The sequence below is a fragment of the Coregonus lavaretus genome (assembly GCF_964263955.1).
Source record: "Coregonus lavaretus genome assembly, chromosome: 18".
Classification (NCBI taxonomy): domain Eukaryota; kingdom Metazoa; phylum Chordata; class Actinopteri; order Salmoniformes; family Salmonidae; genus Coregonus; species Coregonus lavaretus.
The window spans coordinates 37,976,075-38,002,771 of NC_140005.1; the positions used below are offsets into that span (position 1 = coordinate 37,976,075).

A 26,697-nucleotide genomic window follows, 5' to 3' on the forward strand; every position below is an offset into this window, starting at 1 on the left:
GAGGTAAACCTGCACCTCAATTACTCAGAGTACATTACCCTCTAAGTGGCACTATTATCTTTAGTCATTGGCAAAAATATCCAAATTCAAAACACCCAGTGCTTGTCACAAAATCACAATATGCCCTTCCGTCCCCTAGTCTAACCTCTGGCCACGTCCAGTAGTGTTCCCTTCAGTGTGTCCAGGATGGATCCCTTGCTGCTGAACATAGAGAATCCATAGAACATACTGAACTCCACAAACCACTCATCCACAGGGGCTGCCACTAGGGGAATGGGGAATGGGGGGGGGGGAGCAGAGAGAGAAAGAGGGCAGAGAAAGAAAGAGAGCAGAGGTTTAAACAGGCCGATCAAGCCTGTGAAGGGCTGATGCAAGTTGATATTGTAGTAGTGCTTCAATATTTCAAGTAGCCTTGGTCTTCAAGTAGTAGATCGGTAGCCTGGGTACCAGTCTTTTTTAGCTAACATTCCACTCCTGTCATTTGCCAAAGAGACTGGCCTTTCTTCAATCTTCAAATATGAACATTATATCATCAATGAGCTTGAGATCAGAGGATTTGATCCTGATTTGATAACCCTCATAGCTATCCTCCAATCAAAGGTTTTGCAAATACTGAACTTTTTATGCACATTTTGGAACTCTTATCACTTTTTTCTCCACAGATGGTGTTGGTGTCTGGTTGCTAAGCAACCGTTGTTTTGTTGTCCAGATGAAAACCAGTCTGTCAAAGGTTGCTAGCTCACTTCTAAATTCTCAAACTAAATACATACTGCAATTACAACCACAAAACGTCTAAGTTTTTGTTTTAAGCCTCAAAATACAACTACAACAAAAAACAAAACTCAAAATACAACTCGCCTAGCGAACAGCTAAATATAATTTGTTTTACTTTGTTGTAATTGTAATTCTATTTTCAAGGCTCCACGTTGTCATAGAAAATATGATATATATAATAATATGTTATTTCCAACAACCAATGAGCAACTTCTCCGGAAATCCAGCTGCATATTGAACGTTGAGATTGCCGAAAGGCCAGTCTCTTAGGCAAATGACAGGAGTGGCAAGGAGTGGAATGTTAGCTTAAAAGACTGGTACCCTGACTAATAGATTGGCTCATTAATGAGAAATAATTACACCTGTGTTGATAGTAATGTTGTATCTGGGGACGTTCACTCTCCAGGTGGATGCATTCTAACAAGTAGAGGGAAAGCACACATAACACATAAAAGAAACAGACAGAAGTAGAATGTCAGGAACTTATTCATGGGAACCATGAGTTTTCATTGAATTCAAGTAATTACTGAGGCCATTGATTTTGTTGTAGGTATCTTTAAATCCTGATCTTAGCCCATCTCACCATAATTAACTTAAAGGGGAAGGTGGCTGAGTTAGTGCTGTTATAGATGGCCATGGTGGGCAGGAGGCCAGATGATGTGTAGAGCTTTAGTTGGTTCTGGTACTGTTTAGCTGAGCCGCCTGGTGTTTTCCGTAGCATGCAATCCACCACCTGGAATAAATTAGATAGAATGGCAATCACAAGGACGGACACATTACAATGGGAATCCATGATCTTAGTTAATTTTTTTCCCCTGAAAAGTTGCTCTGTTGATATGGTAAAGGTAAACAACAAACCAAAGGGATTAAACATACGTTTTCCATTGAACATGTTTTTAATCTAGGATGAGGCTTTATCTAGGTCAGGGCCCTAAAAGGTTTCATCCTAATTCTGGGACCCAGCATTTGTTCCAGGCAATACAGGGGGGCGCCATATGTTTGATGAGAGCTGCTGGAGCAACATACCAGATTGTCCAGGCCAAGGTACAGTCGAACCCTTTTGCTATCCATAGTTCCTGACACACACTGAAATAATTTCTGTTGCTCTGGGTCATCTGGTTCATCTGGGTCATCTGGTTCATATCGGTCATCTGGGTTATCTGGTTCATCTCGGTCACCTGGTTCATCTCGGTCACCTGGTCCATCTGGGTCTAAGTGCATCAAAGTCATGTAAAGAATAAATCAAAAGAAGTCTGCCAGCCAGTAAAACAGTCATCTGTTCCATTAATTTGGGATTGATGCATATGTACACTCCACTACATATTTATTTGGCCAGTGAAGCTAAAACTCTTAATTTGGCTCTATACTACAGCATTTTGGATTTTATATAGAGTATCAGTCAAAATGTTGGACACTCATTCAAGGGTTTTTCTTTAATTTTTTAAAACTATTTTCTACATTGTAGAATAATAGTGAAGACATCAAAATTATGAAATAACACATATGGAATCATGAAGTAACCAAAGAAGTGTTAAACAAATCCAAATATATTTGAGATTCTTCAAAGTAGCCACCCTTTGCCTTGATGACAGCTTTGCATACTCTTGGCATTCTCTCAACCAGCTTCACCTGGAATGCTTTTCCAGCAGTCTTGAAGGAGTTCCCACATATGCTGAGCACTTGTTGGCTGCTTTTCCTTCACTCTGCGGTCCAACTCATCCCAAACCATCTCAATTGGGTTGAGGTCGGGTGATTGTGGAGGCCAGGTCATCTGATGCAGCACTCCATCACTCTCCTTTTTGGTCAAATAGCCCTTACACAGCCTGGAGGTGTGTTGGGTCATTGTCCTGTTGAAAAACAAATGATAGTCCCACTAAGCCCAAATCAGATGGGATGGCGTATCGCTGCAGAATGCTGTGGTAGCCATGCTGGTTAATTAAGTGCCCATTGAATTCTAAATAAATCACAGACAGTGTCACCAGCAAAGCACCCCCACACCATCACACCTCCTCCTCCATGCTTCACGGTGGGAACCACACATGCAGAGATCATCTGTTCACCTACTCTGCGTCTCACAAAGACACGGCGGTTGGAACCAAAAATTTGGACTCCAGACCAAAGGACACATTTCCACCGGTCTAATGTCCATTGCTCGTGTTTCTTGGCCCAAGCAAGTCTCTTCTTCTTAATGGTGTCCTTTAGTAGTGGTTTCTTTGCAGCAATTTGACCATGAAGGCCTGATTCACGCAGTCTCCTCTGAACAGTTGATGTTGAGATGTGTCTGTTACTTGAACTCTGTGAAGCATTTATTTGGGCTGCAATTTCTGAGGCTGGAAACTCTAATGAACTTATCCTCTGCAGCAGAGGTAACTCTGGGTCTTCCTTTCCTGTGGTGGTCCTCATGAGAGCCAGTTTCATCATAGCGCTTGATGGTTTTTGCGACTACACTTGAAGAAACTTTCAAAGTTCTTGACATTTTCCAGAATGACTGACCGTCATGTCTTAAAGTAATGATGGACTGTAATGTATCTTTGATTATTTGAGCTGTTCTTGCCATAATATGGACTTGGTCTTTTACCAAATAGGGCTATCTTCTGTATACCACCCCTACCTTGTCACAACACAACTGATTGGCTCAAACGCATTAAGAAGGAAATAAATTCCACAAATTAACTTTTAACAAGGCACACCTGTTGATTGAAACGCATTCATGAAGCTGGTTGAGAGAATGCCAAGAGTGTGCAAAGCTGTCATCAAGGCAAAGGGTGGCTACTTTTAAGAATCTCAAATATAAAATATATTTAGATTTGTTTAACACTTTTTAGGTTACTACATGATGCCATATGTGTTATTTCATAGTTTTGATGTCTTCACTATTATTCTACAATGTAGAAAATAGTTTTTAAAAAGAAAGAAAAACCCTTGAATGAGTAGGTGCCCAAACTTTTGACTGGTGTTGTATATATTTGCTTTATCATATGAGGCAGTACAGTACAGAATATCACCTTTTATTTTAGGTTATTTTCATACATATGTTTTACCGTTTACAAATGAAAGCACTTTATGTACAGTGGGGAAAAAAGTATTTAGTCAGCCACCAATAGTGCAAGTTCTCCCACTTAAAAAGATGAGAGAGGCCTGTAATTTTCATCATAGGTACACGTCAACTATGACAGACAGAATTAGAAAAAAAATCCAGAGAATCACATTGTAGGATTTTTTATGAATTTATTTGCAAATTATGGTGGAAAATAAGTATTTGGTCACCTACAAACAAGCAAGATTTCTGGCTCTCACAGACCTGTAACTTCCTCTTTAAGAGGCTCCTCTGTCATCCACTCATTACCTGTATTAATGGCACCTGTTTGAACTTGTTATCAGTATAAAAGACACCTGTCCACAACCTCAAACAGTCACACTCCAAACTCCACTATGGCCAAGACCAAAGAGCTGTCAAAGGACACCAGAAACAAAATTGTAGACCTGCACCAGGCTGGGAAGACTGAATCTGCAATAGGTAAGCAGCTTGGTTTGAAGAAATCAACTGTGGGAGCAATTATTAGGAAATGGAAGACATACAAGACCACTGATAATCTCCCTCGATCTGGGGCTCCACGCTCACCCCGTGGGGTCAAAATGATCACAAGAACGGTGAGCAAAAATCCCAGAACCACACGGGGGGACCTAGTGAATGACCTGCAGAGAGCTGGGACCAAAGTAACAAAGCCTACCATCAGTAACACACTACGCCGCCAGGGACTCAAATCCTGCAGTGCCAGACGTGTCCCCTTGCTTAAGCCAGTACATGTCCAGGCCCGTCTGAAGTTTGCTAGAGTGCATTTGGATGATCCAGAAGAGGATTCATGAATTCATAAAAAATCCTACAATGTGATTTTCTGGATTTTCTTTTCTAATTATGTCTGTCATAGTAGACGTGTACCTATGATGAAAATTACAGGCCTCTCTCATCTTTTTAAGTGGGAGAACTTGCACAATTGGTGGCTGACTAAATACTTTTTCCCCCCACTGTATATATAAGAATGTATATGTATGTCTATGTATGTATATATATATATATATACACTACCGTTCAAAAGTTTGGGGTCACTTAGAGATGTCCTTGTTTTCGAAAGAAAAGCATTTTTTTGGTCCATTAAAATAACATCAAATTGATCAGAAATACAGTGTAGACATTGTTAATGTTGTAAATGGCTATTGTAGCTGGAAATTGCTGATTTTTAATGGAATATCTACATAGGCGTACAGAGGTCCATTATCAGCAACCATCAGTCCTGTGTTCCAATGGCACGTTGTGTTTGCTAATCCAAGTTTATCATTTTAAAAGGCTAATTGATAATTAGAAAACCCTTCTGCATTTATGTTAGCACAGCTGAAAACTGTTGTGCTGATTAAAGAAGCAATAAAACTGGCCTTATTGAGACTAGTTGAGTATCTGGAGCATCAGCAATTGAGGGTTCGATTACAGGCTCAAAATGGCCAGAAACAACTTTCTTCTGAAACTCGTCAGTCTAGTTTGAGAAACAGACGCCTCACAGGTCCTCAACTGGCAGCTTTATTAAATAGTACCCGACAAACAAAAGTCTCAACGTCAACAGTTAAGAGGCGACTCCGGGATGCTGACCTTCTTGGCAGAGTTGCAAAGAAAAAGCCATATCTCAGACTGGCCAATAAAAAGAAAAGATTAAGATGGGCAGTCTGAGATATGGCTTTTTCTTTGCAACTCTTTCTATAAGGTCAGCATCCCGGAGTCGCCGCTTCACTGTTGACATTGAGACTGGTGTTTTGTTTTCTCAAACTAGACACTCTAATGTATTTGTCCTCTTGCTCAGTTGTGCACCGGGGCCTCCCACTCCCACTTCTGTGAAGGGAGTAGTACACAGCGTTGTATGAGATCTTCAGTTTCTTGGCAATTTCTCACATGGAATAGCCTTCATTTCTCAGAACAAGAATAGACTGACGAGTTTCAGAAGAAAGTTATTTGTTTCTGGCCATTTTGATCCTGTAATCGAACCCACAATTGCTGATGCTCCAGATATTCAACTACATTTACATTTTAGTCATTTAGCAAACGCTCTTATCCAGAGCGACTTACAGTTAGTGAGTGCATATATATATATTTTTTTTCATACTGGCCCCCCGTGGGAATCGAACCCACAACCCTGGCATTGCAAGCGCCATGCTCTACCAACTGAGCTACACAACAGTTTTCAGCTGTGCTAACATAAATGCAAAAGGGTTTTCTAATGATCAATTAGCCTTTTAAAATGATAAACCTGGATTAGCAAACACAACGTGCCATTGGAACACAGGACTGATGGTTGCTGATAATTGGCCTCTGTACGCCTATGAAGATATTCCATTAAAAATCAGCCGTTTCCAGCTACAATAGCCATTTACAACATTACAATGTCTACACTGTATTTCTGGTCAATTTGATGTTATTTTAATGGACAGAAAAATTGCTTTTCTTTCGAAAACAAGGACATTTCTAAGTGACCCCAAACTTTTGAACGGTAGTGTATATTTGCGAGAAAAAAAACATGGGGGATTGGAAGTGATGCAGACAATTACAATGACAGAAGTTACAATCTATCTGCAATATTAAAGCTGATCTATCGCCGAGAATAAAAAAGATATATATTTTTTTATTTCCTCATATTACATTCTTTCTACATTCTGAACATACCTCTCATCTTTTATGAGAACTGATGCATCCTCTCCTTCCGTGGTGAACTGCATGTAACTGTGTTGACAGTCATTGATCTACAAGTCATTTTGCATGACGAACAACCCCAGGCAATATCAGTAGCCTAGTCAAACTGCACAACGTGCACAGCTTCGCACGCTGACCAACGCAAGATAGGTGGCATGTTCATGATCTTGCACATCTGCGAGGCACCTTCAGCATTCAAATGCTAAAATGGCTTGCGTGATATTAGGCTTTATTAGTTGAGTGACAGTCTATGTATACTGAACAAAAATATAAACGCAACATGTAAAGTGTTTGTCCCATGTTTCATGAGCTGAAATAAAATTTCAGAGAAATGTTTCATACGCACAAAAAGCTTATTTCTCTCAAATTCTGTGCACAAATTTGTTTACATCCCTGTTAGTGAGCATTTCTCCTTTGACAAGATAATCCATCAACCTAACAGGTGTGGTAAACCAATAAGCTGATTAAACAGCATGATCATTAGACAGGTGCACCTTGTGCTGGGGACAATAAAAGGCTACTCTAAAATGTGCAGTTTTGTCACACAACACAATCCCTCAGATGTCTAAAGTTTTGAGGGGGTGTGCAGTTGGCAGGCTGACTGCAGGAATGTCCACCAGAGCTATTGCCAGACAATGTAATGTTCATTTCTCTACCATAGGCCGTCGTTTTACAAAATTTGGCAGTACATCCAACCGGCCTCACAACCGCAGACCACGTGTAACCACGCCAGTCCAGGACCTCCACATCCGGCTTCTTCACCTGCGGGATCGTCTGAGACCAGCCACCCGGACAGCCGATGAAACTGAGGAGTATTTATGTCTGTAATAATGCTATTTTGTGGGGAAAAACTCATTCTGATTGGCTGGGCCTGGCTCCCAAGTGTGTGGGCCTATTCCTTTCCAGGCCCACCATGACATGGAAATGTTGCTCAATTGGTATCAAGGGACCTAACGTGGGCCAGGAAAACATTCCCCACACCATTTCACCACCGCCACTAGCCTGTATCGTTGACACCAGGCAGGATGGGGCCAGGGACTCATGCTGCTTACGCCAAATCCTGACTCTGCCATCAGCATGACGCAACACGAACTGGGATTCGTCGTTTTTCTGTTTTTTCTCGCGTATATATATACACATACATACATATACAGTGGGGAGAACAAGTATTTGATACACTGCCGATGTTGCAGGTTTTCCTACTTACAAAGCATGTAGAGGTCTGTAATTTTTATCATAGGTACACTTCAACTCCAGAAAATCACATTGTATGATTTTTAAGTAATTAATTTGCATTTTATTGCATGACATAAGTATTTGATCACCTACCAACCAGTAAGAATTCCAGCTCTCACAGACCTGTTAGTTTTTCTTTAAGAAGCCCTCCTGTTCTCCACTCATTACCTGTATTAACTGCACCTGTTTGAACTTGTTACCTGTATAAAAGACACCTGTCCACACACTCAATCAAACAGACTCCAACCTCTCCACAATGGCCAAGACCAGAGAGCTGTGTAAGGACATCAGAGATAAAATTGTAGACCTGCACAAGGCAGGGATGGGCTAAAGGACAATAGGCAAGCAGCTTGGTGAGAAGGCAACAACTGTTGCCGCAATTATTAGAAAATGGAAGAAGTTCAAGATGACGGTCAATCACCCTTGGTCTGGGGCTCCATGCAAGATCTCACCTTGTGGGGCATCAATGATCATGAGGAAGGTGAGGGATCAGCCCAGAACTACACGGCAGGACCTGATCAATGACCTGAAGAGAGCTGGGACCACAGTCTCAAAGAAAACCCTTAGTAACACACTACGCCGTCATGGATTAAAATCCTGCAGCGCACGCAAGGTCCTCCTGCTCAAGCCAGCGCATGTCCAGGCCCGTCTGAAGTTTGCCAATGACCATCTGGATGATCCAGAGGATGAATGGGAGAAGGTCATGTGGTCTGATGAGACAAAAAGAGAGCTTTTTGGTCTAAACTCCACTCGCCGTGTTTGGAGGAAGAAGAAGGATGAGTACAACCCCAAGAACACCATCCCAACCGTGAAGCATGGAGGTGGAAACATCATTCTTTGGGGATGCTTTTCTGCAAAGGGGACAGGACGACTGCACGGTATTGAGGGGAGGATGGATGGGGCCATGTATCGCGAGATCTTGGCCAACAACCTCCTTCCCTCAGTAAGAGCATTGAAGATGGGTCGTGGCTGGGTCTTCCAGCATGACAACGACCCGAAACACACAGCCAGGGCAACTAAGGAGTGGCTCCGTAAGAAGCATCTCAAGGTCCTGGAGTGGCCTAGCCAGTCTCCAGACCTGAACCCAATAGAACATCTTTGGAGGGAGCTGAAAGTCCGTATTGCCCAGCGACAGCCCCGAAACCTGAAGGATCTGGAGAAGGTCTGTATGGTGGAGTGGGCCAAAATCCCTGCTGCAGTGTGTGCAAACCTGGTCAAGACCTACAGGAAACGTATGATCTCTGTAATTGCAAACAAAGGTTTCTGTACCAAATATATTAAGTTCTGCTTTTCTGATGTATCAAATACTTATGTCATGCAATAAAAATGCAAATTAATTACTTAAAAATCATACAATGTGATTTTCTGGATTTTTGATTTTTAGATTCCGTCTCTCACAGTTGAAGTGTACCTATGATAAAAATTACAGACCTCTACATGCTTTGTAAGTAGGAAAACCTGCAAAATTGGGGGGGCGCGGCTCTGTTGCGACCTGCAGTGTGTGTGACGTTTGGTGTGGCGTTATCTTATGTTTTTAATCTTATGTTTTTAATTTGTACACTTAGATTTTGCAATCTATATGGGACAGCTGTCAATCTTTTGATCCTTAAATTAAACTGATAAACTTTTGTATTTATCATAATTTTCTTTAACCAATTATGTTCTTTAATGCAAGGCCGACAGACAAGTTCCTTACTTTTTCCTCCTTCCACTTTCCTCTTCCATTTTTGCGGTAATGCTGCAATTATTTGGTTGTAATTTTGGGTAGAGCAGACATTTCTATATGTTTTTGTTAGCTGCATGTACGACATAACTCCACCATTCCTACCGATAATATAATTTACGAAGATTATACCTTTTTTAAACATTTTCTTAAAAAATAACGTTTTTTTATCAATTAGTATATTTGAGTTTAACCACAATATTTGTTGCAATATTTGATCTGTAATTTCTGGAGGATTAAATTGAAATTGCAACCAACTTTCTATGGCTTGTTTTAGAAATAGTGATATTTGGGAGATTTCCTTTTCAAATACCTGAAAGTGAGGGGTTGTAATCTGAATAAAAGGAAAAAGTCCCTTCTTGAACATTGGGTGAGACAATCTTACTAGTTTGCTAGAGAACCAGTTCGGATTTAAGTATAATTTTTGTATGACTGAAGCTTTTAGTGATAGGTCTAATACTTTAATATTTAATAATTTCTGTCCTCCTAATTCATATTCATTATATAAATAGGCCCGTTTAATTTTGTCTGGCTTGCCGTTCCAAATAAAATTGAATATTTTTTTCTCATATAATTAAAAAAACTGTTCGCTAGGCGTAGGCAAAACCATAAGCAAATAGGTAAACTGGGATAATAATAAAGAGTTAATCAGTGTGATTTTTCCACAACTTGACAGGTATTTACCTTTCCATGGTAGCAAGATCTTATCTATTTTTGCTAACTTTCTATAAAAAATTTTTGGAGTGTGATCATTTATTTCATTTGGGATATGTATTCCGAGTATATCCACATCACCATCAGACCATTTTATTGGTAAAAAAATTGTATTTTTTAGTGATCCAATACGTACTATAGTACATTTATCATAATTTGGTTGTAATCCAGAGAGGTTAGAAAATGTATCTAGATCCTCTATGAGGCTGTGGAGGGATTCAAGTTGTGGATTTAAAAGAAAACATGAATCATCAGCGTACAATGACACCTTTGTTTTTAAGCCCTGGATTTCTAATCCCTTGATATTATTGTTGGATCTGATTTTAATAGCTAACATCTCGATGGCAATAATAAATAGATATGCCGATAGTGGACAACCTTGTTTCACTCCTCTTGACAGTTTAAAACTTTCTGAGAAATAGCCATTATTTACTATTTTACACCTACAGTGAGGGAAAAAAAGTATTTGATCCCCTGCTGATTTTGTACGTTTGCCCACTGACAAAGACATGATCAGTCTATAATTTTAATGGTAGGTTTATTTGAACAGTGAGAGACAGAATAACAACAAAACAATCCAGAAAAACGCATGTCAAAAATGTTATAAATTGATTTGCATTTTAATGAGGGAAAAAAGTATTTGACCCCTCTGCAAAACATGACTTAGTACTTGGTGGCAAAACCCTTGTTGGCAATCAGAGGTCAGATCTTTCTTGTAGTTGGCCACCAGGTTTGCACACATCTCAGGAGGGATTTTGTCCCACTCCTCTTTGCAGATCTTCTCCAAGTCATTAAGGTTTCGAGCCTGACGTTTGGCAACTTGAACCTTCAGCTCCCTCCACCGATTTTCTATGGGATTAAGGTCTGGAGACTGGCTAGGCCACTCCAGGACCTTAATGTGCTTCTTCTTGAGCCACTCCTTTGTTGCCTTGGCCGTGTGTTTTGGGTCATTGTCATGCTGGAATACCCATCCACGACCCATTTTCAATGCCCTGGCTGAGGGAAGGAGGTTCTCATCCAAGATTTGACGGTACATGGCCCCATCCAACGTCCCTTTGATGCGGTGAAGTTGTCCTGTTCCCTTAGCAGAAAAACACCCCCAAAGCATAATGTTTCCACCTCCATGTTTGACGGTGGGGATGGTGTTCTTGGGGTCATAGGCAGCATTCCTCCTCCTCTAAACACGGCGAGTTGAGTTGATGCCAAAGAGCTCGATTTTGGTCTCATCTGACCACAACACTTTTACCCAGTTCTCCTCTGAATCATTCAGAAGTTCATCGGCAAACTTCAGAAGGGCCTGTATATTTGCTTTCTTGAGCAGGTGGACCTTGCGGGCGCTGCAGGATTTCAGTCCTTCACGGCGTAGTGTGTTACCAATTGTTTTCTTGGTGACCATGGTCCTAGCTGCCTTGAGATCATTGACAAGATCCTCCCGTGTAGTTCTGGGCTGATTCCTCACCGTTCTCATGATCATTGCAACTCCACGAGGTGAGATCTTGCATGGAGCCCCAGGCAGAGGGAGATTGACAGTTATTTTGTGTTTCTTCCATTTCTTCCATTATTGTTTCCAGTACTTGCCTTATACTATCTCCAATGTAAAAAAATCTGTCTGATTAGAATGAATAATGTCCGACAATACCTTTTTAATTCTATGCGCTATACATTTTGCTAGAATTTTTGCATCACAACACTGAAGTGTAAGAGGCCGCTTGCACGATTCTTGCCATTTTCCTTTGACCTCTCTTCAATGAGCTGTTTACGCCCACAGGACTACCGCTGACTGGATGTTTTTGGTTTGTTGCACTATTCTCGCTATACCCTAGACACTGTCGTGCGTGAAAAGCCCACTGGAACTGGCGCGCCTGGAACCGTCGATCATCCACGCTCAAAGTCACGTAGGTCACTTGTTTTGCCCATTCTAATTTTCAATCGAACAGTACCTGAATGCCTCGATACCTGTCTGGGGTGGTAGACCTAATAAACTGGCCACTGAGTGTATTTAGTCATTTTTAGGTATACAGGGTAAAAATATATATAATAACGAGGACAGCAATCAATATTGTGATGTGCACTGCATGGCCGAAGCAAGAGGAGAAGAGAAGATTACTCCGTAAAAACCTACAATTGATCAAAACCAATTTTGAGATGGGGGTGAAATCCAAAGTTGTGCTATACAGTGGGGAAAAAAGTATTTAGTCAGCCACCAATTGTGCAAGTTCTCCCACTTAAAAAGATGAGAGAGGCCTGTAATTTTCATCATAGGTACACATCAACTATGACAGACAAAATGAGAAAAAAAATTCCAGAAAATCACTTTGTAGGATTTTTAATGAATTTATTTGCTAATTATGGTGGAAAATAAGTATTCGGTCAATAACAAAAGTTTCTCAATACTTTGTTATATACCCTTTGTTGGCAATGACACAGGTCAAACGTTTTCTGTAAGTCTTCACAAGGCTTTCACACACTGTTGCTGGTATTTTGGCCCATTCCTCCATGCAGATCTCCTCTAGAGCAGTGATGTTTTGGGGCTGTCGCTGGGCAACACGGACTTTCAACTCACTCCAAAGATTTTCTATGGGGTTGAGATCTGGAGACTGGCTAGGCCACTCCAGGACATTGAAATGCTTCTTACGAAGCCACTCCTTCGTTGCCCGGGCGGTGTGTTTGGGATCATTGTCATGCTGAAAGACCCAGCCACGTTTCATCTTCAATGCCCTTGCTGATGGAAGGAGGTTTTCACTCAAAATCTCACGATATATGGCCCCATTCATTCTTTCCTTTACACGGATCAGTCGTCCTGGTCCCTTTGCAGAAAAACAGCCCCAAAGCATGATGTTTCCACCCCCATGCTTCACAGTAGGTATGGTGTTCTTTGGATGCAACTCAGCATTCTTTGTCCTCCAAACACGACGAGTTGAGTTTTTACCAAAAAGTTCTATTTTGGTTTCATCTGACCATATGACATTCTCCCAATCCTCTTCTGGATCATCCAAATGCACTCTAGCAAACTTCAGACGGGCCTGGACATGTACTGGCTTAAGCAGGGGGACACGTCTGGCACTGCAGGATTTGAGTCCCTGGCGGCGTAGTGTGTTACTGATGATAGGCTTTGTTACTTTGGTCCCAGCTCTCTGCAGGTCATTCACTAGGTCCCCCCGTCTGGTTCTGGGATTTTTGCTCACCGTTCTTGTGACCATTTTGACCCCACGGGGTGAGATCTTGCGTGGAGCCCCAGATCGAGGGAGATTATCAGTGGTCTTGTATGTCTTCCATTTCCTAATAATTGCTCCCACAGTTGATTTCTTCAAAGCAAGCTGCTTACCTATTGCAGATTCAGTCTTCCCAGCCTGGTGCAGGTCTACAATTTTGTTTCTGGTGTCCTTTGACAGCTCTTTGGTCTTGGCCATAGTGGAGTTTGGAGTGTGACTGTTTGAGGTTGTGGACAGGTGTCTTTTATACTGATAACAAGTTCAAACAGGTGCCATTAATACAGGTAACGAGTGGAGGACAGAGGAGCCTCTTAAAGAAGAAGTTACAGGTCTGTGAGAGCCAGAAATCGTGCTTGTTTGTAGGTGACCAAATACTTATTTTCCACCATAATTTGCAAATAAATTCATAAAAGATCCTACAATGTGATTTTCTGGATTTCTTTTTCTCAATTTGTCTGTCATAGTTGACGTGTACCTATGATGAAAATTACAGGCCTCTCTCATCTTTTTAAGTGGGAGAACTTGCACAATTGGTGGCTGACTAAATACTTTTTTTCCCCACTGTATATTCATTGGCTATGTCATAGCTAATTTGTAAATGATAAATATTGATACATTACTAGCGCAAACACTTAAATTGCAAAAATGACAAGTGAATTAGTGGGTGATTGTGATGAAAAATAAAACATAGGTTACATTGCCCCCCCTAATTTGATAGTGGTAGTGTGGTGGTAGATGCCTAGTCTCCCTTATGGCTCTGCACAGGTGCCTACATAGTACATACACCATAGACATACATAATTTACACAGAGACACACACACAAACAAAGAAGTCAGCTTAGACAGATCCAGCTCAGAGAGTCCCAGCTCATGAGCTCCATCAGCAGCAGATTTTAATTTAGAATGGAAAATTAATGTGTTTATGCAACAACTGTTGTGCATCGTATCGCATCGAATCGCATCAATTCGTTCTCTAATCAAACTAAATCGCACCGAATCGTTTCAAACTAAAACATATCATTACTGTATTGTATCGGAGCCCATGTATCTAGATACATTATCGAATTGTCTTGAAAGGGAAAGATGCACATCCCTAGGGGACCAAATGCATAAAGTGCTTTCATTTCTAAACGGTAAAACAAATATGTATGAAAATATTCTCAAATAAAAGGTGACATTATGTACTGTCTCCTCATATGAAACATTTGATCTTGAATCCAAAATGCTGGAGTATAATATAGAGCAAAATTAAACATGTTTGCTTCACTGTCCAAATAAATACTTAGCACACAGCATGATGGTAAGACATGGACTTATCCCCTCATTATACTTATTTTGAGGGCTGATGATATCTGACAAACTTTTATTTTGGAGTAGAATGTCCCTTTAAACCTAAGCTAGCTACTTTCTTTGACGCAATTTGATCAGCTTACCTGATATGGTGGTTCCAAACTGCACCCTGACTAACAAAATGCTTATGATGAATACAATCTGGGTCACCTACACAAAAGATTAGGACATTATTTGTGTCATTCATTATTAGTTAGTTACAGAACTAAATGTGTTTTCACATGCCAAAATCTAGGTTTGGGACACATTGGGAGTCTGTAGCTACACAGCAGGGTTTCCTTTAGCCAGTAATAGCATGTTTTTGTCCGATAAAAAAATAGAAAAGCCTATAAATAAAATTGTAGCAGGCCAATTGTCCAGGAGAAGAGGAAAAAATCCCATTGCAAAATTTGCCTATTAGCTTTTTAGCCTATTCATTGATGGAAATACCAGTCTATGTAAATACATTTGACTGGTCATGCGTATCATTCTATAAGTTAATTTGCATAATTTAGTGGAATTAAATTGGCGCATGTGTACAGTATTTTCCTTATGTACAGTGGGGGGAAAAAGTATTTAGTCAGCCACCAATTGTGCAAGTTCTCCCACTTAAAAAGATGAGAGAGGCGTGTAATTTTCATCATAGGTACACGTCAACTATGACAGACAAAATGAGAAAAAAAATTCTCCAGAAAATCACATTGTAGGATTTTTTATGAATTTATTTGCAAATTATGGTGGAAAATAAGTATTTGGTCAATAACAAAAGTTTCTCAATACTTTGTTATATACCCTTTGTTGGCAATGACACAGGTCAAACGTTTTCTGTAAGTCTTCACAAGGTTTTAACACACTGTTGCTGGTATTTTGGCCCATTCCTCCATGCAGATCTCCTCTAGAGCAGTGATGTTTTGGGGCTGTCGCTGGGCAACACGGACTTTCAACTCCCTCCAAAGATTTTCTATGGGGTTGAGATCTGGAGACTGGCTAGGCCACTCCAGGACCTTGAAATGCTTCTTACGAAGCCACTCCTTCGTTGCCCGGGCGGTGTGTTTGGGATCATTGTCATGCTGAAAGACCCAGCCACGTTTCATCTTCAATGCCCTTGCTGATGGAAGGAGGTTTTCACTCAAAATCTCACGATACATGGCCCCAATCATTCTTTCCTTTACACAGATCAGTCGTCCTGGTCCCTTTGCAGAAAAACAGCCCCAAAGCATGATGTTTCCACCCCCATGCTTCACAGTAGGTATGGTGTTCTTTGGATGCAACTCAGCATTCTTTGTCCTCCAAACACGACGAGTTGAGTTTTTACCAAAAAGTTCTATTTTGGTTTCATCTGACCATATGACATTCTCCCAACCCTCTTCTGGATCATCCAAATGCACTCTAACAAACTTCAGACGGGCCTGGACATGTACTGGCTTAACATTTTTACATTTACATTTTAGTCATTTAGCAGACGCTCTTATCCAGAGCGACTTACAGTTAGTGAATATTTTTTTTTTTTTATACTGGCCCCCCGTGGGAATCGAACCCACAACCCTGGCGTTGCAAACGCCATGCTCTATCAACTGAGCTACATCCCTGCCGGCCATTCCCTCCCCTACCCTGGACGACGCTGGGCCAATTGTGCGCCGCCCATGAGTCTCCCGGTCGCGGCCGGCTGCGACAGAGCCTGGATTCGAACCAGGATCTCTAGTGGCACAGTTAGCACTGCGATGCAGTGCCTTAGACCACTGCGCCACTCAGGAGACAAGCAGGGGGACACGTCTGGCACTGCAGGATTTGAGTCCCTGGCGGCGTAGTGTGTTACTGATGGTAGGCTTTGTTACTTTGGTCCCAGCTCTCTGCAGGTCATTCACTAGGTCCCCCCGTGTGGTTCTGTGATTTTTGCTCACCGTTCTTGTGATCATTTTGACCCCATGGGGTGAGATCTTGCGTGGAGCCCCAGATCGAGGGAGATTATCAGTGGTCTTGTATGTCTTCCATTTCCTAATAATTGCTCCCACAGTTGATTTCTTCAAACCAAGCTGCTTACCTATTGCAGATTCAGTCTTCCCAGCCTGGTGCAGGTCTACAATTTGGTTTCTGGTGTCCTTTGACAGCTCTTTGGTCTTGGCCATAGTGGAGTTTGGAGTGTGACTGTTTGAGGTTGTGGACAGGTGTCTTTTATACTGATAACAAGTTCAAACAGGTGCCATTAATACAGGTAACGAGTGGAGGACAGAGGAGCCTCTTAAAGAAGAAGTTACAGGTCTGTGAGAGCCAGAAATCTTGCTTGTTTGTAGGTGACCAAATACTTATTTTCCACCATAATTTGCAAATAAATTCATAAAAAATCCTACAATGTGATATTCAGGATTTTTTTTCTCAATTTGTCTGTCATAGTTGACGTGTACCTATGATGAAAATTACAGGCCTCTCTCATCTTTTTTAAGTGGGAGAACTTGCACAATTGGTGGCTGACTAAATACTTTTTTTCCCCATTGTATCTTATTTATCACACACATACAGCATACAGAGCCATTGAGTGGAAAATCTGTCAGACCTTGCTGCAGCATCTTGTGGTGCTTTCAAGACAACTGGGAACTCTGAAAAATATGAGATCAACTCATGATGTCAGTGATCTTCAGGTCCGAAAGTCAACTCTAGAGAGAGGCCCGAGTTCCTGAGTTGGACGACCGTTCAAAACGATTTTTCCCAAACGGGGCTTGTTTTTTCCCCCCAGTTCCCAGTTGTCTTGAACGCACTGAAGTCGGAGATATCCAATTTTCCAGTTTTTTTTAACGCTGCATCAAACGGCAACGGAAGGCAGGCTTCATCAGCGCATCACACATCATTTTGCAATGTGCTGGAGGCTCATTTTTTGAAAACATGAATTTTGTACATGTATCATGTATTTAAAAAACATACTTAACTGTTTGAAACCTGAAGGTTTTAATAGATATGAGGCATGTCTTACCTTGCTTCAAATTAGCCTATTAAGTTAGATCTCCTCTTTCTAAATTTCGAACTGATATTTTCATCTCTGTCACATCAACCGCTTGCATGTGCAGTGCCCTTTCGACAACAGTGTTTTCCCGCCAATTGCATTATGGAACAAACATTTGCGCGTAGCCTACTGCCTTGTGTGCATTGCTGCACTTATAATGTTAAGAAATAATAGTTTATCAACTTTAAGCTATGTGGGAAATTATTCTCTTATATTTTAGATGTGCTGTTAGCTTAATAAGAAAGCATTAATGATTGAACATAAAAGGTTTGTACTGTACTGATATAAATTGTTTAACCTAACAAGCTGTGATTAATGTGAGGAGCTGTTAGGGAGTAGGGGGGGATAAGGCTTGTGTCTCACACAGACACAAACACTGCCTCTTTGTTAGAACGCTCAAGGACATGTGTTCTGCTACAAAGATGTCGGAGGTTGCTGACTCTCTGGACAAGCTGCAGATAACAACTTATGCCTGGCAACAGTGAAGCGCCAAGGGGCTGGGACCAGCCTGTGCGCCAACAATAGGCTGAGTAAGTCTAAACCACGCTCAGTCTCTACTCTGATAGGCCAGTAGGGAGCGGGAACTATCTCTGTCAGAGTATTTAAAGAAGAACTTATAACAATGGACCAGTTCTCTGTCTGCCCTGCGTGGTTTTTCAGTGGACCCGTATATACGAACATCATATTTACCATTGAAGTGTTTTGCATTAATTAAAATACTAATCTATTTTAGAAGACGTGTATTGACCTCTTTTTGTTCCAATACCAGATTTGAATTGACACAACTTATCAGCTAAATGTTTTGATCTATTGCATCAGACTCATTGCTTTTAACGTTTTTTTATGTAGCCAAGCGCTAGCCCTACTGGTTGTATGAATTTGGGATCCATCTTCCCCCAAATGTCTGAGACTGTTTGGAATAGGCTATTTCTTTCTCGACAAGCTGACCAATAGAATAGGTAGCCTAAACTTTTCTACTATAGTAGATTCACATAGGATAGTGATTTTGCTGTTTGTTACTCATCTTGAGCTGAGGAAAAGTAAATGTCGACAGTTATTCTAACATGTTCAAAGTGCACATGAGAATTTGGTATGAAAGACCGCACTGGATGTCCAGGATGCATGTTCTGTTAATGAATTACCATGATATTCCAAATGTGATTTCTGTCATTCTGATCACTGTGGGCCGGCGATCTGGACGTCCTAATCAGGTTATGCACCCAATGCATATGGGTCAGGTACATTTCTCAAATGTCTGGTAAATTAAAATGTTGCCGGTCAAATGTCCTGCGCCACATTTTCCTAACAGAAACCCTGCTACACAGACTCGCGATGTTGTGTCCCAAACTAAACTAGCCTAAATCAAACCGCTATGCAAGCTAGCTACTTAGCTAGCACGATATTTACCTTGATTGAAATTCGATGAAGCTCCATAGTTTGCCGCCCCACAGAGCTAGAAATTTTGCAATGTTGTTGCTACTGTAATTTATGTTCAGTTTCAGTCAACTAGCTAAACATTTGCAACTTTTTTATATCAATTTTGCAACACTACAGATGCTTGACTAGTAAGCCTTCAGGGTTGTCACTAGTTACCGCCGACTACTAACACTGAATTCTGGGATTTGTAGTGCAGACAAACTACAACCAGAGAAATTAGCACAGATAGAATAATGAGCCAGATGTTTCACCGAATGTTTAGATCTGAAGCAACCGGTTGCCATTTCCACTCACCACATACGGTGATGAGAGGAAGCTCAGGGGCCGACAGTGGGAGAAGATGGAGCGAGATGGATTTTGGCCGACACTCATTTCTCATCGATTAAACTTTTGATCTCAATAGTTTTCTGTTCCCAAAACTAGAATCTGTTACGAACAGAGTAGATTACGTTTTGTAGACTTTACCCTTTACCAAAGTTTCAAAAAAAAAAAAAAGGCGTTGTTTAGAAGCGCATTTCACAAAGTAGGCGTTCCATAGCGGAAAAACGCAAATATATGCTAGAACGCGCCAATAGGATCTCACTATCTCATGCTTGTCCTGCCGACTATGATTAATTCGCTTCCATTGTGAATGGGTGGAAGATGGTAGCCTAGCTGTTAGAGCGTTGGGCTATTAACCGAGCCAACAAGGTTGATGTGTTGACGTGCCCTTGAGCAAGGCACTTAACCCTAATTTGCTCCAGGGGTACTGTACTGCTATGGCAGACCCTATAAAGCAACACATTTCACTGTACCTATCCAGTGTGTGACAATAAAACTTCTTATTTAGTTATACAAATCTTTGATAAAGGTTAGAGTACCTACATGAAAATTTATATAACTGCATCCCACATTTAATTTAAGTGCATACTTCACTTTCAATCACTTCTAACCTGACAAGATAACACAAATTAACTTAAATTCTTTCAAAAATGTCATTTTTTATTTGTTTAATGTAATGTTAAGAATGTAGTCCTGTCAACATAGAAATAAACCCATAATGCACCCTTAGTTATAAAGATCCATGTGAGCTGGTTAGGTGAGCATTATACTCTTTCTTCCGACATTTCACTTGAACCATATTGAGCAGGAAAAAGACAAGAAAGCTATTGTCCTTTCATGGTGTTGAGGAGAAAGACAAGGCCATTTTCAAAAATCCTCATTCCTTATATATTTCCTTCCTATATCTAAAACACTCAAGTCTTATTATATTCTCAGAATCTATCTAAACCCCTACTCACTCTAGCCTGTTCCTATACTGTATGTGTCACAAAGAGTTGGTTACAGAACATTCAGCATAGGACCAGGCTATCACCCCACCAACCTAAGCCTTGGCCCATTGTTTGTGCTGTGGCCAACTCTTCCACACAGAGAGGAGTTGGCTACAGCACAAACAGGCTAATCCTACCCCAACCCACCTGTTCTGACGCAATTCAAACAGCTAGGGTTCAGTGATAATATTCATTTGTAATTGTGTCCATTGGTAGAATCAGAGGCCTTTCCCTGCCCTTTGTTTGGCAGTATGACAGTCAGTGCCTGTAGTCGTCTCTCTCTATTGGTCTCCCTGAGAGGGTCCCTGCTACTGATCCAAAGGGTTCAGTTGAAGAGACGTTCTAGAATGCTTGATTTGATATGAAGTTCGTCATCTCATCAGACAGGGCCTGTATTCATGCAACATCTCAAAGTAGGAGTTCTGATCTAGGATCAGTTTAGCCTTTTAGATCATTTTGAATAAGATTACATGTGGGGGGGGCACCTGATCCTAGACCAGCACTCCAACTCTGAGATGCTTTATGAATACATGCTCTGGACTGCGTATGTATAATTGGTCTCGTCGTCGTATCCAATCCCTCAGTTCTTCATCTAGTTTAGTCCTCTGCCTTGGCCTCAATCTCTCCATCCTCGTCATCTCCGTCCACCTCAGCGTTCTCTCTCTCCAGTTGTTCCAGCTGGCGGGCCAGCTCTGTCTCATCTATGTCTGTTACAACCTTCGCCTAGAGGGGAGGAAAACAAACAGGAAGACATGAACAAATGGGCATTGAAAGCACAATGTCCTGAACAATGTTGCTGTTTTTAATACTGTTTTAATGTGAGATCTATGGTGAGTAAGATTTCCAATGTATGTATTACATATGGCAGGGGTTTCAAACAAAAGTTAACATGAAACCACCACCCCACCGCACTCCTACCCAGCTTGGTCTTTCCATTGTTCCCCTCTTTCTATAGTGTATTAAAATACAGCAAAAATATGCATTTCTGCAAATTGGGACAATAAAGTTTTATTGTACTGACCTCCATCTGGATGTTAAAGACTCCTCGCTTCTCTTCAATCTTCTCTTTGATGGCAGCCATGGCCTGGTTGAGGACAGAGAGACCCTCTGTACGCTCCATTGTGGTGGTGGTCATGACGTAGCGTGGCGGCGCTATCAGATTAATCTGTCAGAGACCCAAAGACACACAGGTTTAAAGGGATAAATCATGTGTTGGACTATGTTGTTGTGATACATAGAGGCTTTTCCCAGACACAGTTCGTGGACTAAAAGTCATTTTCAATGGATGCTTTTTAGTCTAGTACAGTGGTATTCAAAGTCGGGGTTGGGAACTGCAGTGATGTAAAAATAAAATATATTTTAAAAAAAATTGTAAATACATTCTTCTAAAGAAAAAGGGGTCCCCAGAAATTCTGGTAGAAAAAATGGGTTCCCTACTGAAAAAAAGTGAATACCACTAATCTAGGAATATACTATGTTTAATCTGGGTCCGGAAAACCGGACTGTTGAGGGGTGTTTGTTGTTGTTTTATTTACCTTGATGGGCATGGCGTCTGTAGAGCAGCCCAGCCCCGCCCTCAACGCTTCTTTGACAGCATCAATCCCCTCATACCCGTAACAGGCCACCTCAATGTCTGCGGGAGAGATGGTTGTTGGCTTAAGTGGGTTCCCCAAAATATTATTCTAACACATTACTATAATGCTATATCAAAATTCAACAAGATACTGCTGGGTATATGATGTACATGTACTCAGGTAAGCGTTAGGTGTACATACCTGCCCTGATTTTGACAGCTTGTGGGGTGAGTCTTCTGTTGATGTTGTCAATGAGGACAGACTTCTCCTCCTCTGTCAGGTCCAGACAATCTAAAACGGATGGGTCCCTGTGGGCCAAAACACCAGTCATATTAACACACTCAATTGTGGGAGGTCCAGGTCAATAGCTAAATAATATGTCTATTGATGCAAGATAAATGGATTTGCATCTAGTCTCGCTTGGGCAGAATTGTATCTAACCAGGAGACTAATATATGGAACCATTTTCTTCTTTGGAACTCTTTGGAACTAAAGAATGGAAAATAATATTTTTGTGGATAAGTGACTAAACCAGAGAATCCCCTCCACTAACCCTGACCAGGTTGTCAGTACTTACGCCACAGCCTGTTTGAAGACATCATAGGCTCCGTATCCAGGCCGCTTGTACTTCTCATCAAACACCCAGGCGGTGCGTGTGAACAGGCTATCCAGCTGCTCATCTTTGGTGTACTCCAGCACCTCAGCCACATGCCTCAATATGCTGTACACCTGTCATGACAGAAGACACACAGGTCTAGGTTCCCCTCCAGAAATAATATCTGAACATATCTGTTGACAACACATCTAAGAGTACCATAACCCTTCTGCATTTTCAGCCCAAGGCAAAATGTTATATTTTACTAGGGTTGTTCCACCAATTCGGTGCCTTTTGAGAAGTGTAACTTGGTCAAAAAAACATTGATTTCATCTAATTTTAACATTGTCATAAATAGCATATGTTCAACTTAATAAAAAATACGTTTTCCAATCTCAAGAGGTTCAATCAATAAAAATGACTATAGTAAGTTTGAGGAAGAATGTACTTACGAGTGTGATATGTGGTTGTCTCACCTAGGTATTTTTAGAAGAATGCACTAACTTTAAGTCGCTCTGGATAAGAGCATCTACTAAATGACTCAAATGTAAATGGCAAATAAAGTAACAGGATTGACCGTAACAGGATTGACGATTTAATCTTAAATCACCCATAAATCCCTTTGTGACAGGGGGAATAGAAGCTTGTTGTGTACAAAATGGAGTGGCAATTGAATGAAAGCTTCACAAAAATGTTTTTTTGTTAAAACATTTCTAGCCTGTCTAACTACAGGTAATGACCCACTCAGTTTCCCACCACAAAACACAAGAAAATGGCCAAAAATAGTAGAACCAGCTCACCTGCTTTTACACTATGATTTGACTATTAGATGTTCAATGTTTCTTAAAAATATATATATATAAAAAGGAATAGTTTCACCATATTAAAGTTCATAGAGTTCAGTTCACGTAACAGGGTTGACCTTAAAATGAGGGACAGACGTACATTATTCACAAATAAATGAAATGAATATCAAAGCAACAACATAACTAGGGCTTTACAATGATGGTGAAAACTTGGGAGAAAGGTTGGGTTAAAATCTTCCTAGAAGTCAGAGGGTGCATGGAGGGAGTGAACCCTCAAAGCTCATCACTAAGCTAAGGATCCTGGGACTAAACACCTCCCTCTGCAACTGGATCCTGGACTTCCTGATGGGCCGCCCCCAGGTGGTAAGTGTAGGTAACAACACATCTGCCACACTGATCCTCAACACGGGGGGCCCTCAGGGGTGCGTGCTCAGTCCCCTCCTGTACTCCCTGTTCACCCATGACTGCATGGCCAGGCACGACTCCAACACCATCATTAAGTTTGCCGACGACACAACAGTGGTAGGCCTGATCACCGACAACGATGAGACAGCCTATAGGGAGGAGGTCAGAGACCTGGCCGTGTGGTGCCAGGATAACAACCTCTCCCTCAACGTGACCAAGACAAAGGAGATGATTGTGGACTACAGGAAAAAAAAGAGGACTGAGCACGCCCCCATTCTCATTGACGGGGCTGTAGTGGAACAGGTTGAGAGCTTCAAGTTCCTTGGTGTCCACATCACCAACGAACTATCATGGTCCAAACACACCAAGACACGACAAAGCCTATTCCCCCTCAGGAGACTGAAAAGATTTGGCATGGGTCTTCAGATCCTCAAAAGGTTATACAGCTGCACCATCGAGAGCATCCTGACTGGTTGCATCACCGCCTGGTATGGCAACTGCTTGGCCTCCGACCGCAAGGCACTACAGAGGGTAGTGCGTACGGCCCAGTACATCACTGGGGCCAAGCTTCCTGCCATCCAGGACCTCTATACCAGGCAGTGTCAGAGGAAGGCCCTCAAAATTGTCAAAGACTCAAGCCACCCTAGTCATAGACTGTTCTCTCTGCTACCGCACGGCAAGCGGTACCGGAGTGTCAAGTCTAGGTCCAAAAGACTTCTCAACAGCGTCTACCCCCAAGCCATAAGACTCCTGAACAGCTAATCATGGCTACCCGGACTATTTGCACTGCCTCCCCACCCCATCTTTTTACGCTGCTGCTACTCTGCTAATTATTTATGCATAGTCACTTTAACTCTACCCACATGTACATATTACTTCAACTAGCCGGTGCCCCCGCACATTGACTCTGCACCGGTACCCCCTAAATATATAGCCTCCCTACTGTTATTTTATTTTACTTCTGCTCTTTTTTTCTCAACACTTTTTTGTTGTTGTTTTATTTTACTTTTTTATTAAAAATAAATGCACTGTTGGTTAAGGGCTGTAAGTAAGCATTTCACTGTAATGTCTACACCTGTTGTATTCGGTGCATGTGGCCAATAACATTTGATTTGATTTTATTTGAAAAACGAGGAATTTTGGCACTTTAGTAAGTCTTTATAATGTGAGGACTTAGATAACATACCGTTTTGGATTTGGTGAATTTGTCTTCGCACTTGATTGCCTCCTCGGGTGAAACTCTTCTCTTGGACAGATCAATGTAACCTAAAGAGAGAGAGAGCAGGGAAATTAACCATTAGGAAAATACTATACAATACTTCATCATAATGAGAACAAGACAACTAGCCAGGTCCCAGATCTATTTCTGTCTTGCCAAATCCTATGGTTATCTGTGACAGGAGTTGGCATGGTAGCACAAACAAATCTGGAACCAGGCTACAAGTCATCCTATCACATCCACAGCATTCTTCCCCTCACCTTTCTCCTTATCCACTCGGATGACGACCACACACTCGTTGCGTCCGATCCTGATGAGTTTGTTGATGGAGCGGATACGTCTGCGAGACAACTCGCTAAGAAGGATCATGCCTTCAATGTTGTTGTACTCCAGTAGGCTTACGTAGGCTCCCATCTCTGCGATGGAGCGCACGTTGACCATCACCACGTCTTCTACCTCTGGAAACCTGTGCTGGTAGAATCTACAGCTGAGCGACGGCATCCTGCACTCTGTGTGGTCAAGATGACATCAGTATGTGAGTATGCAAGCAGAGGATAGTAGTCATTGCATTCTCATTCTGCCTGTATGTTATCACACTCTCTGCCAAGCAGGCGGTAATGCTTGTAAAATGTAGATAATTATATAGCAAATGATCACGGGCAGAGAACTAACGTAGTAGCTGAACCAGTAAATGAACAGATGTATAAGTTGTAGGAAGACAACCTTTGTTAGTGTATAAGTAGCTAGCTAGCTCACAGTAGCAAACAGCTGCCACAGTGACTGCCAGCCTATTCTGAATGATGATGTTTCTAGCTAACTAGCAAAGCAAATCTATCTAACATTATCTAGCTACAACAAATTCACATGTAGCTAGAAGACGTTTAGAAGAGCACCAGCTGGTTAGCTAACGTTAACTAGCTAACACTTTTGAGTCTCATGCGTTCATCACCACCACCAATCATTCATTATTTCAGAACTTGACACTCAAACGTTACTCACCTTATAGATATAGTATATCTAAAACTTGAGATTGAACTATTTGAATGTCTGTATTATAAGTTATTACATGAATCTGTAGTAATTGAAATGTGTCAGTTGAAGGGATAAAATACTACTATTTCACCAACATGCGCGAACTTGAACTGACCCGGAAGCGGAACTGGAAACATGCGTACCAAAAAATACCATCTGTATTTTAGCAAATGGAGTTGCCACTGAAATTAGCAGTTTTCTATTTCTCCACAAGGTGTCGCCCTGTGAGTGTTTTGAAGCAAGTTCAACAGAAATAATCAAAACTGGACAAACTGGTAGATACACACAGAGTACACAAAACATTAAGAACACCTTCCTAATATTGAGTTACAGGACTAAGATTGAATCCTACTACACCGGCTCTGACGCTCGTCAGATGTGGCAGGGCTTGCAGACTATTACGGACTACAAAGGGAAACTCAGCCGCGAGCTGCCCAGTGACGCGAGCCTACCAGACGAGCTAAATGCCTTTTATGCTCGCTTCGAGGCAAGCAACACTGAAGCATGGATGAGAGCATCAGCTGTTCCGGATGACTGTGTGATCACGCTCTCCATAGCCAATGTGAGCAAGACCTTTAAACAGGTCAACATTCACAAGGCCG

The 26,697-nt window shown here is 41.5% G+C and overlaps 2 protein-coding genes across 3 annotated transcripts in view; both read right to left on the reverse strand.

Annotated features, from left to right (window-relative positions):
• Positions 1-19,151, reverse strand: part of LOC311145645 (cation channel sperm-associated auxiliary subunit beta-like) — a gene marked incomplete at both ends in the record, with an annotated part of 56,153 nt that extends 37,002 nt beyond the window's left edge. Inside the window, 6 exons of the mRNA XM_084181912.1 lie at positions 146-265; positions 1,137-1,191; positions 1,358-1,507; positions 1,801-1,985; positions 14,827-14,893; positions 19,125-19,151. Of these exons, the coding sequence (XP_084038038.1) occupies positions 146-265; positions 1,137-1,191; positions 1,358-1,507; positions 1,801-1,985; positions 14,827-14,893; positions 19,125-19,151 (604 nt within the window). The remainder of the gene's footprint in view (positions 1-145; positions 266-1,136; positions 1,192-1,357; positions 1,508-1,800; positions 1,986-14,826; positions 14,894-19,124) is intronic.
• A 963-nt stretch (positions 19,152-20,114) lies between these two features.
• Positions 20,115-26,207, reverse strand: LOC311145540 (eukaryotic translation initiation factor 2 subunit 1-like). 2 transcript variants are annotated; one of them, XR_014614610.1, is made up of 9 exons: positions 26,063-26,207; positions 25,324-25,572; positions 25,031-25,110; positions 22,616-22,767; positions 22,240-22,346; positions 22,000-22,097; positions 21,486-21,629; positions 20,730-21,187; positions 20,115-20,541 (listed from the first exon to the last, which is right to left on the reverse strand). XR_014614610.1 is itself a non-coding variant. In XM_084181809.1 (8 exons), exons 2-8 carry the CDS (start codon positions 25,562-25,564, stop codon positions 21,062-21,064), a joined length of 948 nt encoding a protein of 315 aa, XP_084037935.1. In that variant the 5' UTR covers positions 25,565-25,572; positions 26,063-26,207; the 3' UTR covers positions 20,115-21,061. The 2 variants fall into 2 exon arrangements, 1 of the variants encoding a protein (XP_084037935.1); XM_084181809.1 differs by having other exon boundaries at positions 20,115-21,187.
• Between the last annotated feature and the right edge of the window lie 490 nt (positions 26,208-26,697).

Excerpts from the sequence above, each read along its gene's own strand:
- LOC311145540 (XM_084181809.1), bottom strand. The coding sequence starts at position 25,564 with ATGCCGTCGCTCAGCTGTAGATTCTACCAGCACAGGTTTCCAGAGGTA. Across the intron at positions 21,630-21,999 it reads CAGACGCCATGCCCATCAAG|ATTAATCTGATAGCGCCGCC; the intron begins GTAAATAAAACA and ends GGTCTCTGACAG. Across the intron at positions 21,188-21,485 it reads TCTTTAACATCCAGATGGAG|GCGAAGGTTGTAACAGACAT; the intron begins GTCAGTACAATA and ends CCTCCCCTCTAG.